The sequence below is a fragment of the Pituophis catenifer genome, unplaced genomic scaffold (genome assembly GCF_029215685.1).
Source record: "Pituophis catenifer annectens isolate HBS135680 unplaced genomic scaffold, rPitCat1.0.hap2 SCAF_2, whole genome shotgun sequence".
NCBI classification, from domain to species: Eukaryota; Metazoa; Chordata; class Lepidosauria; order Squamata; family Colubridae; genus Pituophis; species Pituophis catenifer.
The window spans coordinates 132347607-132365918 of record NW_027256882.1 but is presented as its reverse complement, the minus strand read 5'-3'; the positions used below and the strand labels follow the sequence as shown (position 1 = coordinate 132365918).

Sequence of the window (18312 nt, the reverse complement as noted above, 5' to 3'; positions counted from 1 at the left end):
CCGGTGCCTGGAGGCCTTGCGGATCTGGATGGGGAGAAACAGACTCAGGCTCAACCCACCCAAGACCGAGTGGCTGTGGTTTCCGACATCCCGATATAGTCAGTTGGTGCCATCACTGACTATTGGGGGCGAGTCATTGGCCCCCACGGAGAGGGTTCGCAACTTGGGTGTCCTCCTGGACTCACGGCTGTCTTTAGAAGAGCACATGACGGCCGTGGCCAGGGGGACTTTTTATCAGGTCCGCCTGATTCGCCAGTTGCGTCCCTTTCTGGATCGGGACTCATTAAATACGGTCACTCATGCTCTCGTTACTTCCCGCCTGGACTACTGCAATGCTCTCTACATGGGGCTCCCCTTGAGGAGCACCCGGAGGCTCCAGCTGGTCCAGAATGTGGCCGCGCGGGTGGTTATGGGAGCGACGTGGTGCTCCCATGTGACCCCCCCCTCCTGCGCGAGCTGCACTGGCTCCCGGTGGTCTTCCGGGTGCGCTTCAAGGTTTTGGTTACCACCTTTAGAGTGCTCCATGGCATCGGACCGGGCTATTTACGAGACCGCCTTCTGCTACCAATAGCCTCTCACCGACCAGTACGCTCCCATAGAGAGGGGCTCCTCAGGGTGCCATCAGCCAAACAGTGTCGACTGGCGGCCCCCAGGGGGAGAGCCTTCTCTGTGGGGGCACCTACCATCTGGAATGAACTCCCTCCAGAGATACGGAGGATCCCGGACCTGCACATGTTTCGTCGTGCTCTCAAAACTTTTTTATTTCAGCAGGCTGGCCTGGCCTAACTCTCCTTTTTTAAATTTTTAATTCGTGATTTTATAAATTGGGTGTTTTAATCTGTGTTTCGGCCAAAATATTTAATAATTTTAAGGGATTTTTAATATTTGTATTATCTGTATTTTATCTTGGCTGTTCACCGCCCTGAGTCCTTTGGGAGTAGGGCGGTATAGAAATTTGATTAATAATAATAATAATAATAATAATAATAATAATAATAATAATAATAATAATAATAATAATTTGCCAAAGTGCCTGAGGCAGGACAAGAAGCAGTGTGCAGAAGCTTGTCAGAGAAAGATCCAACCTGCAACTAAGAAATTTTCCTGGCAGTCAGAACAATTAATCAATGCTTGTCTCACAGAATTGTGGGTATATCATTGCTGGAGGTTTTCAAGAAAAAATTGGACAACTATTTGTCTGGAATGGTATAAGGTTTTCCTGCCTTGGGTTGGAATAGGAGACCTCCAAAGTCTCTTCCAGCCCTATGCTTCTATGTGCAAAAATGACTTGGCTTCTTCCATGCAATCCCAAGAGGACAACATTGCTCAATTTGGCCTTCATTATTATGCATAACTCACTAAAAATTTGTATTGTGTTCTGTACATTCCTATCTGTTTGCCTATTTTTTTTCCTTCTTCCTACAGAAAAGTCTTTTAAGGTAATATAACTTTCGTGCAATTTGTTTTGAGCGGGGATGCTAGGTTTCTTGTGGAAGCATATAACAGAATAACAGAGTTGGAAATTGAGGTCTTCTAGTCCACCCCCCTGTTCAGGCAGGAAACCCTATACCATTTCAGACAAATGGTTATCCAACCTCTTCTTAAAAACTTCCAGTGTTGGAGCATTCACAACTTCTGGAGGCAAGCAGTTCCATTGATTAATTGTTTAACTGTCAGGAAATTTCCCCTTAGTTTTAAATTGCTTCTCTCCTTGATTAGTTATATATGCTACATAGCAGTGGTGAAATTCAGCTGGTTCTATCCGGGTCGGGTGAACCGGTAGCGCCAGGGGCAAGTGGCTCCACCCCGCCCCCCAGACGTCATCACGTCCCGTTTTTGACCCTCTGCGCATGCACAGAAGGCTCTGCACATGCGTGGAGGAGGCGCGCATGCTCACATTTGCGAACTGGTAGCGAAGGTAAGTGAATTTCACCCCTACTACATGGATATCAGTTGTGAAAACATTACAAAAATTGAGAGGTATAATTTGGGGGGAATTCTTCTGTAGAAATAAAAACTAGAAATATTTACTGGCGGAAAAATGTGTATTAATATAATGGTCATTAGTGAACAATACATATAGCAAACAAGGCAAGAAAGTTGTTTCGATTTCTTCCTTTAGCCTTAAACACTTCCTTCTGATCCCATTTAGTCTTGAATTAATCTTTGTTTCATCTTGGGAGAATCTTAACACATATTTTTAAAGGAGTGGATAAAGTGAGATTTAATTGCTAATCTAATGTTTTGAGTACAAGGGATGTAAAATGCATAGAGTCAAGAACCACAGGAAATTTCTATTTTTTTCTATGAACCTTAAGAAAATTCAAAAGCAACCACTGATACAGACTGGGATTTATAACAGTGACTTGGAAAAGAATGAAAGAGCTAAGAAAGAAAAAAAGCTACAGTAAACTGCAATTTGGAATCATTTTTTGCAAAATGCCCCGGGTTTATCTTTCTCTAAAGGCCAGTGCAAGCCTTAATCCTCACTTCACTTTGTCATGTGCTTCATCCTTACATTACTCTATTCAGCACTTTTTCACTGCTCAGCCAACACGAGGAGACATGTTCATCATATAGAAAGAGCAGCAAAACTGACCCCCTAAAGCAATTGAGGAGAAGTAGGAAGTGGGCACAAGACTTACACAGCATGGCCAGAGGAATCAGGGTGAGATGAAATCTCAATCCCTGTCAATGGGAAATAATTTTATCTGCTGCTCAAGAAGCAGCTCAAGAAGGCAAAACCGTTTTTGCAATTGCCGAGGCAGTAGGTAATCAGCTTATCTTTCCAAGCCCATGGTGCTAAGAATTTAAAACTTGGTATCTAGTGAGATCTTTGGAAAATATCCACTCTCCATTTAATAATGCAAAGCTTAAATCAAGTTTTAACCCACTAATGAAAAAAGAATTGCATGTAATTTCTCCTGTGGGTGGAACAAGAACAAGATCCTAATAGAGCAAATAGTCTATTTTCAGTAAAACAGATTAAAAACAAGCCAATAGAATTTTCTTAACTTTGCCTTCTTTAATGACATTATAGGCCAATCTTGTCTAAGGTTTCATCTCATTATTGCAACAGATTATTCATAGTGTACAAAATGTAACAATCCCAGAATTGTATTAAAATATTACAGCCAGTTTCTTCTTCACCTTCACAATTACTTGGGAGAAGTGGTAAGATATTTGTGGGCAGGAAATTCATCTGATATTTCTTATTTTTTGATAATGTGTACATTTCCAGTTGCTATTCCTCTACATTTTTATAATGTTTAAAATGTAGCCTCCTATATAAAATTCTAGAAGGGCATTTACTTTACCCAAATATTTTCTTATGGAAGTTTCAAAACAAAAGATATTTCATGCAAATCTATACCACTGCCTGATAAAAGTAGAAGAGCCACCAGCTAGATTAGAATGACTAATGGATTAATTCCTCAATTTAGCATGCTATAACTATAAACACTTCACGGCCTCTTCTCCCTTCTGTAGCAAAACATAAATAACATAATGAATATTCTGACCTATTAACAGCCTGGTTTGTGCAATAGAATAAATAAAATTGTTCTTTGATTCTGTTTGAGATGGATTCCTAACCAGAATGTTTTCATTCCAGAGAATAGCATGAAGGATGAGAGAAGTGGTTACCAGCAGTTCCAGGATGAGTTAAAGATAAACGGATCTGTGGTATTCTGGATGGGTTGATTGACTCTTCAGGCTCATTCAGACCCAAGACCCTGCAGAGTGGGAGGAAAGCTTCTCCTTCCAGGTCATTTGCTCCCAAGGTGTCATAGTCAAACACTGTAAGCAGCAGACATGCTCCGTCTTGCTGACATTTTTCTGGAGGAACCAAACTGTAGGGAAAACCAATATGGCAGTGATGAAGTCAAGATACCTCGGGTCTTCAAATAGAAATAGGACAAGTTAATATATTACCACCACCTCCACCCCCAATAGGGAACAGAGCTCAACCTCATAGGCAGTTTTCTCAGAGTACAGCAGTGATACCTCCAACATGTTAACCAAAGGAAGATGAGGGACATATTAAACTTATGCTCTAAGTATGATAACTGTGTAATCTTGGAAGATGACTATAGGACAGGAAAGAGGAGTGGCTCTTCATACATACAATTCAAAGGCTTCATCAAACAGAGGATGGAGATTGTTCTTTATGCACTCAGTTGTCCGTACTGCAATCTCAGGGAACTCATGACGTGGCTCCAGAGTGAGTTGGATGAAGGGATCACTTAGGCCTATATTGGGGAGGAGGGGGGAGGTATAGAAGTAACAGAACAATAATGCAAAATCTACTTATCTATCATGAACATTTGTTTCTCAAAAAAGCCTCCAAAGTAAGGCACATCCGCATAGTATTCAACCTCTTGTAATACACAAGGTTAGGACAGAGGTAAAATTCTTGTCTTGTTCATTTTTATTGGAATGTTTATAAACTCAGATCAAGTATCACTTTCTTCTCCAGTCCTTTCCAATATGATATGGACTAGATGAAGCCACTGTTTTTGGAGTCATTCTATTGATCACTCTTGACTAGCGCCTGTCTGTTGATATGCAACAGTCCTCTGGCATCTAAATCAATTGTCAGAGACAGCGCTTTCCCATTCCTGTTAACTAACAATGACAGTCCTAAGTGTTACATATATTCTAGCCCTTCACAACCTTATGCTCCCCAAATGTTGAGAATTGCTGTTTCCTATCTTCTACTAATTTTTCAGGGAAAAATTATCCTCACTGCAGTGCCAAGATATCTGGATGATGTGAAGTTGGGAAAAGTTGTATGTATGTGCTGCACTGCTAAAGGCTAATAATTCTTAAATTCAAGTTGTTTGTATTTTCAAACAATTTTTCTTTCATTCAATGTTTTTATTATTATTATTATTCCAAGTCCTGGAGCACAAAGTGTGATTTGTGGCAGCTTTTTAAAAGCCAGAAATGCACTATTTGCAGAGCACTCAGTCAACATCCTCCTCTTCTGGAAAGCTGAATGAAATGCAGGCAATCTATTCTTTTCTCCTTTTAAGAATGCAACAACATGACACCTTGGCATTTTTCCCTAACTGTGTGCAATGACATCCTTGGAATACACACACACACACACACACACACACACACACACGCTACAGAGCAGAAGATCTTTGCTCAGATTGCCTTTTAGAAGATAAAAAATTATTCATGTGCTCTATACACAAACAAAATTAGGAATTAGAATAGAAACCAGCATGTGGGATACATTACATCACCCATTTGTGTGGCTACCAATGGGCACAAATCTGCAGGTCTGGATGTATCCAAACCTATCCATTTCTATGGTCATTCCCAAGTTTTCTTTTATTTTAGCCAAATTATAGTAATGAACAGAACGTTGGAGATAGCTCAATAGGTAGGACTGTCTTTGATTTTTAGCGGCTAAGATTGATAGAGATGGGAACCAGTGGTGGGTTTAAACTGGTGTTATCACCGATTCGCTTTGCGCACACGCTTTGTCAGTCAAGACTGAATGGGGGTATTCTCTGCAGAACAGATTAAACTCATCCTAGAAAATTAAAAGCTAATTTTGCTGTCTTTGAATTCTTGACCCCATGGCTAGATTCTACAGTGAAATCAGTTCCATCTGAATTAACTCTGGCCATTAATGCCAAACAGTGGCTACACTCAAAATTAAACTGCAATATGTTAGTTAAGTGTATCTCTAAACTCAACAGTGCAAGCAAGGATCAATTCCACACCCATGCTAATGAAGCTAACAACATATCCCAAATTATTCAGGAATTCAACCCAAAAATTCTCTTACCATTCGAGTCCATGGGAAGGAGATTAACAGCATTGAGTACTTCAATGTACAGTTTTTGTTCTGAGTGACGGTAAAAAGCTTTGATAGTCACAGCACCATATTTTTCAGGAGTGGCCTCTTCCTAAGAGAAGAACAACCCAGAAAAACTGTCAGGGAAAATGATGATGTGCTGTCAAAGATAAAAAAAGCCAACATATTAAGGAAGCCAGAAGATAAACAATCCATCCCAAATTAGAAAGTCTGATACTATTGCATTGTACAGTTTTATAACTCATATTACCTGTTCCTAAATAATGTACAAAATAATTAAACTGCATAATTTCCCATATTCATATGATTGATCATTGGATGGCTTAATCCCTCCCTGGCTAGCTGATTAAAAGAACCTTGGTGGCACAGAAAAGAGCCTTGGTGGCGCAGCAGACTAAAGTGCTGTTAAGTAGCACTGGCTGCCTGCAATTACTGCAAGTTCAAATCTCACTAGGCTCAAGGTTGACTCAGCCTTCCACCCTTTCGAGGTAGGTAAAATGAGGACCCGGTTTGTGGGGGCAATAAGCTGACTTTGTATAAAAAGAGAACACTGCTTAGTGGGGGGGGGCGAAAGCCCTACTAAGCAGGTATATACAAAAGTATGAAGGCTATTGCTTAACACATTGTAAGCCACCCTGAGTCTCCGGAGAAGGCATATAAATCGAACCAATAAATAAATAAATAAATAAATAAATAAATAAATAAATAAATAAGTTAAGGGTTAAATTCCAATATCCATTATCTATAGCCAGCACGGACTATGATGAGGGAATCTGATATCTGGAAGGCCATATACATTGCCCAAACTTCATTTTGCTCAAATAAATATTTTTTCTTTTCTATGTAGCAATTTGTGTGGTGAGTAGATTTTAATTCCATCCTGAATAGTAATAAAACTTTACCGTATTGCCTACAAAAATATTTAACATTTGTCATTGATGATGTAGGTCTTTTCAAAAATCAAACAGCACTTTATATCCTGTTCCATTTTGTTGACAGTCTTGTTAAACATATCTTCTTGATAAGGTATTTTCTAACATAACAAACACCATTTTCATATAATGTTACTTAATTTCCCCCCATAAACTTTTTTTTAAAAAATAACAAGGGTGGGAAAAATGTATGCCAATGGACTTTCTTCAATGTTAGTATTTGCCTGACTGTGAAATATGGTGGGAGCATAATACTCAAATTGTTTCCACCAGTACTAATGGCAGAATTTTTATGCTTCACTATACTAATCTTGAATAGGAAACAATACAATTCTTCTAAAAGGAAAAAAATACATCTCATGGAAATCTGAAATAGCAACTCTGGCCCTTGGTGATTCTGGCCAATTCTAACACTTCAAATTTGAAGCTGTTAATCAGTGGTAGATAGCCTGAAGTTCCAACATCAATTGCGGTTACCTTAACCTTTGTGTGTGCTTATGTGTGAGCCTGCTGTACACAATTCTGAAAGTTGAAGGTATGTATGGCTTCCCACTAGTTAAAGGTAAGACATCAATAACAACCATTGTGTAAACTCTACAAGAATTTTCAACATGTTAAAAAAAAACTACTCCCAGCCTACCTTGCCAAATCCAGAGAAAGCAACAACTCCTGTCCCACTGTCTATCATTAATATATCCCCCTGCGGTCCTTCCACTTTCTAAAAAAGTAAGTGCTGCTCCATTTATCAAAAGATTGTTTACCATGCTGTAAGTCAATAGTCATGGCTGTATCAACAACTGAACTCAGTAAGATGAGCAAAAGGAAGGAACAAATAAAAAGGAGCTTTAACGGCGCAGTACTGCAGACTAACTCTGCCCACATACCAGGAGTTTGATCCTGACTGACTCAAGTTTGACTCCCATCCTTCCAAGGTTGGTAAAATGAGAACCCAAATTCTTAGGGGCAATATACTGATTCTGTAAACAGCTTAGAGGATACTGTAAATCTAAGTGCTATTACTATTGCTATTATCATATTATTAAACAGGAGCTAAGATCGGCCTCACCTGTTGCTGGATTCGAGCACTGAAATACTTTTCAATAAGTTTTCTGCTGTTAGAGGAGCAAAGATCCAACTCTTTCTCCAGAGCCTATGAGAGAAATGAGTATCAGCAGAAATACTAGACTATGAATAAAATAAGTAATACATGAGTAACAGAGAGAAATAAAAGCGGAAGCTTTCCCAGGCAGGAAGTGTTGCTACATCAGCCACTTTTGACACTGTGATCTTGTTTGTCCAATGTCAGGCCATACACAAAGTTTCAGCTAAATGCTTAGTGCTTTTAGTGATTTGCCTCCTTCCTAGGGCTGAGAAAGAATGATTGGCCCAAGGTCACCCAGCTGGCTTCATGCCTAAGGCGGGATTAGAATTTACAGTCTCCCAGTCTCTAGCCTGATGTCTTACTATACCAGGCAGATGCTCTATTAGTTAAAGTAGTGTTTATTAAATTATTTTCATATAATAAATCTTGGGGGGTTTGATGAACAATTTTAAACTTCCTGAAAAGGTCAATGAGCTGAAGAGTTTGGGAACCCCAACCTAAAGCCATTTTATCAGCATACTTATGTCTAATATTAGCATGAAGTGAATACTTTTGCCCAATGATTTTGATAATTTCAACAGCTACATTTGTACAGCTACAGTACAAATGACCTCCCTGCTCCATTCACAGATTACCTCTGCCTTAACACTATTTAAAATGAAGTGGAATCTTCAAAATGCACAAAAGCTTTCCTTCCACTTCACGTGTGAACTAGATCCGTAGTTTGAACAGGATGGAAATCCTGACAGGGCAGCACACATGATGCCACAACATAGGTGGGCAACTTTTGTGTAAGCCAGAATCTGCATTTTTTTAAAAAAAAAATGTTTGTGCCTGGCTAACAGATACAGTATTTGTGTCCCTTATGCACTGTTGTTATGTGAGTGAGCAGGGAACATATGGTATATTCATGCAGGGGTTTTGTATGCAAAGGTAGGTTGATGCAGGAATGGATAGAAAAGGTAGGTTATGTGTTATTGTTTTTTTTTTTATGTATGTAGATATATAAAGCCAATGTTTGGGCATGCTTAGAATACCTGTTGCTCAGAGGTTTTTCTGTAAAGCAGGCCAGCACAGCTTATGGCTGGCCAAGCAGTCCCAAATGGCTCACTGGCATTTTTTTTTTAAATAATAAATTCATTACCATCATTGTTGCTGGCTTAAAAGGCACACTGCAGAACACCTCCAAGTGTCATCCAGAGGTGGGATTCAGCAGGTACTGACCAGTTCTGGAGAACCGGTAGCGGAAATTTTGAGTAGTTCAGAGAACCGTAGTAAAAATTCTGACTGGCCCCACCCCCATCTATTCTCTGCCTCCCAAGTCCCAGCTGATCGGGAGGAATTGGGGATTTTGCAGTAACCTTCCCCTGGATTGGGGAGGGAATGGAGATTTTTACAGTATCCTTCCCCTGCCACGCCCACCAAGCCACACCCACATGCCATGCCATGCCATGCCCACCAAGCAATGCCATGCCCAAGCCATGCCATGCTCACCAAGCCACGCCCACAGAACCGATAGTAAAAATTTTTGAAGCTGCCAGTTCCAAGGTTGCCCCTGTTTCACTAGCCATCAAACAGCTGATTGGCACGCCAGGTGTTACTCTGGGGGCCACAAGGATTTTTAATTTATCGATGTGGCTCCTTCCTTTTTACAAGTTGTACAGGCTTGTTATAAGGGTAGCAAAGGTTGCATTAGCTTACTATAAAAGCTGGTGTGTGAAGAGCATCTTTGGATAGTCCACAGCCTTCTCCATGAAAGCAAGGTTCCAAGTTCTGTGGGAGAGATGGAGAAAAAGAGAGAAAGTGGCAGGACATTGGAGCACAGCATAAGCCATACCCTTCCTCCTTGGTTTCATTTTACATCCCTAAGTACCTGGAGGGCAAACTGAAATTTCTTAAAGTAGTCCAATTTTCCAACTTGTTGTTTTGTAGCGTTTTGTAGCAAGTCCAAGGTGTGATTCCACAGAAGCTCCAGAAGACTGTTTGGAAAGAACCAAAAGAAGTAGAGTTGTACAATAGATTGCTAGACAAGACATTTTTACTAAGACTCGGCAAATTTAATTTAATTTAATTTAATTAATTAAATTTATATGCCGCCCCTCTCCGAAGACTCAGGGCGGCTAGTACATTTGATCCTGGGGCTGGACTGAAGCTGCTCAAATTAAGGATGAGTGGATTATAAATTTAACTTTTTCTTCATTTCTAATATTTAAAGATCTGTCTACATGTTTTATTTTCCTTGCATTTTTAAGTTCCATTTATCCCACTCTTGCCCCATTTGAGCTATTTTCTTCATTTGAGAAATGTCTAATTTTGGGAGGATGTATTTCTCCAAATATATTATTTTTGTTTGCAATTTTATCTAAATATTTTGCAACCAGTGTCCTCATTTCTACATAACATTTTCATAATTAAATTGCACTGCAAAATTTAGAGAATAATGACTTTGTATATTACAGCTAAATTACAATGTGCATTGGTTCAAACATGTGATATCATAAATTTGCATTAAAAAAACTATTGTAATTAAATGATATCCCACCTCCCTAATTCACACCCATTGATCCACCTATATTCTAACAAACACACTATCTCAAGAATGATTAGTTGGGGCAAATATACAGTATATTAAGGAAGATAAGACAGCAAACCAGTTTACCAAGTTTCTAATTCCTAGAGGTTTAAGAAAAATTCTATAGGAGAACAACATAGGACAACCAAAAGGCTGATATTAAAAATAAAACATGCAGATGTTTAGTGGGCCATGAAAGAGCATCAATTATTCTAAACTCAGAGGAAAAATAACAACAGGCCACAGAATAGGGACATTAATATTCAAATGACAAATATGATGCCAGTACTTTGTTTTAACCATTAACGATATTTATACCTCTCTTTTCCTCTATTCCATTCACAGCAATGTACCTAGCCAACTTTTGCTCTTCTCAGAAACCCAAACAGGGCTAGACATGGTTAGTAGTTGTCCCTTTCAATAGGACACCATTAGGACACACCGTAGCTTTAGATGACACTGAGAATTTACACAGAAGAATTCACAAACACTATTTTATTTATAGACTTTATTGAATGTAAAGAATGCTCAACTCCCAACAATTCTGGGTGACTGACACTGTAAACTAGAAGACGTTGCACAGAAAGAAAAGGAAAAGAAACACATCCATCCAAAGACATTGGTGTTGTTGCCAAGGGAGTTACCAAGAGCTGGTCTCGACTTAAAGAAGCCCTATGTCATTTTCATTTTTTGCCTAATTTTGTTTCTCATGCCCATCATATCCTAAAAAGCTCCAGAGACAAGGATGCATATAGAAAGAAGGGAACTTGTCAGAACATATGGAGAACGGCCATCACATCCTACGTAGACACAATTAATGCCTTCTTCTTCTAGGATGGTTTTTGGATTCTACCAATGATTTCCTAATGAACTATCTTATCAAATTAGAAACCAAACAGAGTTTTCTTTCCCCCCCCCCCCCTCTTATCCTTTGATCCTGGCAAAATCCTAGGTTATTCCTCTTGATTTTACCTTGATTTTCACAAACTGGCTCTTTCATATGTTGGATGCCCTCAATTGTTTTGGTTTGTTCAGATGCTTTCCATCTCCCTTTTCCCCAGCATTTGCTACTTTTGAATGGTAGACAAATTACCCCCAAACTGTGGCTTAAGAGAGAGAAGAGCCTTGCTCTTCCTTCTGCAGATGCCCTAGGTCCATGATGGCGAACCTATGGCATGTGTGCCACAGGGGGCACACGGAGCCATATCTGTCAGCATGTGAGTGTTGCCCTATCTCAGCTCCAGCACACATGCGTGTGCCGGCCAGCTGATTTTTAGGCCTTCTGGGACCACTGGAAGTTGGGAAACAGTTTCTGGCCTCTGAAGGGACTCAGGGGGGTGGAGAGGCTGTTTTCGCCCTCCCCAGGCTCCAAGAAAGCCTCTGGAGCCTGGGGAGGCTGAAAAACGGGCTTCCAGGCCCACCGGAATTCGGGAAACAGGCTGCTTCCGGCCTCCGGAGGGCCTCCAGGCAGGTGGGGGAGGCCATTTTCACACTCCCCAGGCTCCAAGAAAGCCTCTGGAGCCTGGGAAGGGCAAAAAAAATGGGCCTACCAGGCCCACTGGTGACCTCTTTGGTGTCGCATGCCAAAAGCAGGAGGAGCGCAAGGGGGTCACGCACGCATGCATGGGGGGCATTGAATTATGGGTGTGAGCACGTGCACACACACACACACACACACACACTCCCCACGCTTTTGGCACGCGACGGCAAAAAGGTTAGCCATCACTGCCCTAGGTAGTGCCAACTACGATCCCTAATTCATAGCATGGCAAGACATCTCTGCAAAAGCCATTTTCCTCCTTATGTGACCTCCTTATCCTGACTTTACCTGTTAAAATTCTCCTGGACAAGGTTCACATTTAGATACTGAAACTCATACTCCAAGAATTTCATTAAAGGCACGATGCACTAGAAGAGACAGAAAAAGATCCACAAAAATTAAGTGACAGGAAATAACATTTATCAGCTATGAAACTAAAGTATTACGTATGAAACTTTCAAGGAACACCACACAAGAAATACAAAAGGCTCGCTGCAGGTGAATACAACATCATAACATTTTAAGTTGATTATATGCTGATTACTGACCCAAATTCATTGTGGATGCCTTCAGATCAAGATATTTATTGTGCAATTATTTTGTTATAAAAGTCTATAGAATTCTGTGGAAACTGCAAACAAATATTTTTAAACCATTTTTAAATGGTTGTAGTTTAGGACACTAACTGTTATTTAACTCATTTTCACAAAGTTATATCGAATATAGGTTTCCCCAAGACTGGATTCTTATCAGTGCATTACCAGATTCTCCCCCATATCTAACCTGATTCAAAGCCGGGAAGATAAAAGAGGGAAAATATGGGCTGTCTTAACAATAATAATATTTTACGGAGAGATAAAGAACAGAGAGTAACATTGAGTAACATATTGGTTACTGTTATGGCTTTTTGTGAATCGCCCCAAAATAGTTAACATACGTAGGAACAAACCAAGAGAAAAAAAGTGATATATACAATATTTAGCGAGCAATTAAATACTCACATTCTCTGGGTTATCAGAGTCACTGCAAACAGACAGTTCTTGGATGTGTTGGGCAATTCTAGCATCCATCTGCCAAAAGAAGACCCACACATGTTTTTAAGGAGAAACACAATACTGTATAAATATTAAAAGTGCTAAGCCATTCATATCTACATCATTTCAGGCATTCCATACTGCATCTGAGAGATTTTTGTGGGAACAATCTAAAGCTGGGACATTCATATTTCACACTGTCCACACATTTAAACTCCTTGAACGTTTAAGATAGAAGATATGAGTTTTCTCTCTGTTCTGTCCAATGCCATTGTCACACATCACCTATACCATTACAGACAGAATTTCTTCTATAGAATCGAGTTTCATGTACAACAGGCTGGTGAATTCAGCAACTTGTATGAAGCATTCTAGTACAGATTGCCCTCGGATTACAATCGCAACTGAGGCCAAAATTTCTGTTGCTAAGCAAGATGGTTGTTAAGTGAGTTTTGTCCCATTTTGTGACTTTTTTTTGTCACAGTTGTTAAGCAAATCATTGCAGCTGTTAAGTGAATCATGCGGTGATTTGGTGAATCTGGCTTCCCCCATTGACTTTGCTTGTCTGAAGGCAGCTGGGAAAGTTACAAACGGGGATTGCATGACTCTGGGACACTGCAACTGTCATAAATATGTTTACTTTGATCAAGTGAGCATGGGGATGCTGCAACGGTCATAAGTGTGATAAATGGTCATAAGTTATTTTTTTCGGCACCGTTGTAACTTCAAAAGGTCACTAAACAAATGGTTATAAGTCAAGGACTACCTGTAGTGTAAAGCCTAATGATCTGTAATGGGTAAAGGATGGAATGGGATAAGGTAGGAAAGGGCATCATTGGCTGATTGGCTTCTTGAACCTTTGGCATGCAGGCTAACAATGACCAGCTCTGGCCAGTAAACCCTCCCCCCCCCACTCCCAAATGAAGCAATCCTGCTGTTTTCTTTTTTACAAGTGCCTTTGGTTTTGGCATGGATGTTTTTCCCACGGTCTGTCATTCCAATAGCCCTGATCCACACTTCTCAGAGGCATAAGAACTCAGTGAGTTTGGTCTTTGAAGAGCCAGAAGTTCCCTATATGAAGCAGCCCAAACAAATGTGGGATGACAATTTGCCCTTGGAGTTTCGCCATTCTAATAATGCTCCTCCCCTGTCCCTTTTCTGCTGCTGGAGGAAAAGAGGAAAACCAAGCCTGTGAGGTTACTTTGGTCGCTAGAGTCTTCACCACTCCTCGGATCTCATTGTTGAGGCAGGAAACACAAGCCTGAAGCTGTTGATGCAGTGTGTGCTGGATCTGCTCTGGGGTAATGACAGGTCCGGTGTTCTGTTCCAAGTATGCCCAATTCAGCTGTTTGGGCAACTTCAGGATCATCATCCGGAGCTGCTCAATGTTGTTCACTACAACACAGAGCTGGAAGATGGGAGGAAGGTAGAATCAAGTCAATCCTTGCGTTCAGCCTTGTTTCTTGTACCCAAAATCTGGCTCTTCCACTTACCCTGTTTGCTGCTTGTCCTGCCTCAGTTTGATTGGAAGACAATTCCTCTGCCCTTGCTTTGATCATCTGACAGTACATCTGAGCAATTTTACACGTGTCCTAAGAAGTCAGAAAAGAGAAAACTGTCACTGATCAGTCAATACTGTAGGTAGGCTTCGCTGCATCCTCCAAGGACACTTGATTGACTTTGATCCCTATAATCTATATATATAAAAGCCAAATACCACTCACTCATCACGAAACCTCCAGAACAGTAAAGCCTACAAACTTGAAATTTGGCACGTATGTTCCTCTTGGCTTCTAGGTGCTCACTAAGAAAGGATTTTTCGAAATGACCATCAGCTCATTAGCATTTCATATACAGTATTATATTCACATGCTCTGATGCTAAGGTATTAGATCAGTGGTGGGTTGCCCCCAGTTCAGACCGGTTCGCAAGAACCAGTAGTAAAACCGGTGGGAGGCTCCACCCACTGACCCAGATGTCATCATAGGTGATCTGCGCATGTGCAGAAGCTTCTGCGCAAGTGCAGAAGAGTGCACGGGTGCGTGAGCAAAGAGTGCGTGCACGGGCGCGATGCAAACCGGTAGTAAAGGTAAGTAGAACCCACCCCTGAGTTAGATGTTCTACTCTCCCTCCCCACCTGAAAAGAACTCTGTTCCAACTGCCAGTTGCCTTATATTAACATGCTCTGATGCTACCCCTTTGCTAAACCTGGTGTGGGCATGGCCAGCGCGTGACTCATCTGGCCTGCGGGCTGGGACATTCTACTCCCCCTCCTCCTCTGTTCCAACTGCCAATTGCCTTATATTAACACACTCTGATGCTACGGAGTTACACATTCTATATTAAGTTTCGGGCTGTGTGAATTTATCACGCCCGATCACATAGTTTCGTAGCAAAGTACAGACGTCCAGCTAGTGTACAATATGGTCAAGCACAGCTGACTCTTCTGTAAGGAAGCATCAGTGATGATTGAGTTCAGAGGTTCTAATCTTCTAACGCTGCAATTCCACCAGTCTTTTTTCTCTCTCTAAGAAAACAAATTTGCCTTTTGTTCTTCAGTGAAAAAGGGGGGGGGGGGAAGTGAAGGACAAATAACATAACTTTTTGTTGTTGCTTGATTGGCACATTCCCTGAATATATTAAGAGTCTTTAATTAAACGTAATTCCCATTATCTCATCCCTGTGCAATACATAGTCCCTGGAAGGAAGACATATTACTAATATTTTAGAAGATTTTGAGTACAATCATAATATTCAGTAGAATAATACAATTTTTTGGAAGCACGGTAAAAGGCATATTAATGAGATCTGGGTTGCAAAACCAATTCTTCCTTCTTTCTAATATCTAATGGTCATGACCACTCTGCTGGCTTGTGTGAAACAAAGAGAAATGAAGACAAGCGATTCTGTAAATAACTCAACTCTGTACCATGCAAAGTTTTGTAGGTAAAAAAAATACCCTTTGAAATGCACCCAGAAGCCTTTGTCAGAGCCAACATAACTCACAAAGTAGTGGTGTTACATGGTCATACTGAAGTACACCCATAACTACCTCTGGCATTGTATTCGGGAACGGCTGCAAATTCCAAGAAGTTTTCTAAAGCAAACCTATGTATAGCATACGGCAGTAATTTGGAGAAGATATGCCTAAGTAATCATGAACTTAGTGGAGTAAGTAACTATGTAAGTGTAAGTGACCATGAACTTACACTGGTCGCTTGTAAATTGTAAATGTAAATGACCAGTGTAAGTGACCATGAACAAGGCCTCCCAATCCAAGAAGAGGTGCAATTCTCACACAAATTGGATTTCTGCAAAGGTACTCCTAATCACAGATTTAATCTGTTCTTCAGATACGTTGAGTCCAGAAATTGTTCCAATTGCAGCCAGTTCTACTCCATCCAGAAATAATGATGGCAAGTACCCAAATCACAGGAGCTCTGATTTTTACACTGAATTTTCTTTAAACCATTGTAGACTTAATAAAAAGTGGAACAGAAGTGACTTCTGGCACAGATTAAAATGATCTGAGCTTCCTTATTCTACACATACCTCAACAAATTTCACCATGATCATAAAGGCCTCCTCAGGATCAGGCCAATCCAGCTGTTGCCATGTCTTCATCATCTGAGCATAACAAGTGGATAGGTCCACAATGGATGTACTGTGTTTATTCAATTCTCCCAGTGGTGTCAACTGAATAGAAATGAAACCAGAGAAAGGGAGCAACATCAGATTATTAATCAGAATGTAATCTGAAATGTTACAGGATGAGCTTTTGACTTCGGTTGGAGTTTTTTGGACTCTGAATATCCTAGACAGACAATGGGATTTTAACACTTGAATTTCCCTTCTTCCAATTACTTGACCCAGAACATCGTATCTTAAATTTGATCAGTACATGGAGCAATCAGAATTTTGGGGTATTTTGTTTTGTTTTTAGAAATGTCACATAGCAATTCTGCGCGGAGATGCCTGAAAAGGTAACATCTCTGCTGCAAAGGCCTCCAGTATGCTCATGGGAAAAGCATTCTGGGATCTAGGGATATGCCTACAGTATTTTCATTAGTAGTAAGAACTTCAAAAATGGTGGTGTGGAAGTGTCTTGGAGGCAGTTGTAGATCCCAAAGCCAGTACCATTTGTTTTCTTCTCAGTGGATTTCAATGGGAGGAAAAAGGACAAGAAAATAAATTTTCTAGACATTCTAGAAAATGTTGAAGACCATTTCTGGCTCCTTGTCTCTTTCTATTTTGTATATCCTGCACTGCCCATTGTTAAAGTTGCATATTTTGTCTTTTTCCCAGCATCTTAAGATTTCTCTTTGCACTTTTTTACCTTCCGTTAATATATGCTATATTAAACAACATGCCATCTTTTCTGTTGTCATTTGAGAAACCTCAAGGTAAAAGAGCAAAAGAATAGAAACAATAATTGACAATTATCTGAGTTGAACAATATTCTTTAAAAATATCTTATTAGAATGAACATCAGTTTGCTTAACTAAAATAGCCTTGTGTCTTTATCTGAACAACATAGGCATCATGAAAGCATTATAACATTATTAGCTTGTGCCACCTATGTGAACACAGTAGCTAGTTGAAAGGATCTCATATATAAACTCAATGAATCTTACATGGATCTGATGTAAGCTCAAATTACTGAATTCACTGCTGGATAATTACTCTGATTCAGATAATTCCATAACTACCAACCACAGGTGTCAGATTGGATTAAAATATTTTAGCAAATCATTCATATTAAGATATCTGCTTATCTGCAAAAATTATACACACAATGTAATTCACAACTTTCATTTGTTAATCCACAGACAGAAGTATCAGGGGATGCTATGAAGGTGCTACATAATATACACCAACGATTAAATGTATGAAGGCAGAAAAACCTTATCCAAGAAAAACAATTGAGCAATGCTTTCCTTTCCGGGGGGGATTACCTGGTCTACTTGGATGGCTCTTTGGGTCCTTTCTAGAGCTATTGTGTAGGTCTTCTGTAGCCACAAGGGGATGGCTTCTTTAAACCATAGGTGGAAACCGGTCAATGCAAGAGGGGTATCCCTGGAAATAGAAAACAGAAGTGATCTGCATCTCATGAGAAACAGGTCTTCCTTATTTCCCAAACATTCAACTTAGTTTTTCTCTAGAGGATATTTTTGTTGTGGTGACCAATCACAAACTTGTCTCAACAAACCCTCATTGGTTATATACAGTCAGCAATTCATCTACAGAAGAGTTCACACAACATGCTAAACATTTGCTTGTTTAACAGTATTCTACC

The 18312-nt window shown here is 40.1% G+C and overlaps 1 protein-coding gene across 1 annotated transcript in view; it reads right to left on the bottom strand.

Annotated features, from left to right (window-relative positions):
* UNC13D (unc-13 homolog D) overlaps positions 1-18312 on the bottom strand; it is a 49762-nt gene that overhangs the window by 1241 nt on the left and 30209 nt on the right. Inside the window, exons 20-31 of the mRNA XM_070934617.1 lie at positions 17972-18092; positions 16569-16712; positions 14510-14608; positions 14218-14424; positions 12984-13052; positions 12271-12350; positions 9744-9849; positions 9572-9643; positions 7835-7918; positions 5807-5927; positions 4127-4250; positions 3646-3851 (exon numbers count right to left, since the gene is read on the bottom strand). Coding sequence (XP_070790718.1) covers positions 3646-3851; positions 4127-4250; positions 5807-5927; positions 7835-7918; positions 9572-9643; positions 9744-9849; positions 12271-12350; positions 12984-13052; positions 14218-14424; positions 14510-14608; positions 16569-16712; positions 17972-18092 — 1433 coding nt within the window. The remainder of the gene's footprint in view (positions 1-3645; positions 3852-4126; positions 4251-5806; positions 5928-7834; positions 7919-9571; positions 9644-9743; positions 9850-12270; positions 12351-12983; positions 13053-14217; positions 14425-14509; positions 14609-16568; positions 16713-17971; positions 18093-18312) is intronic.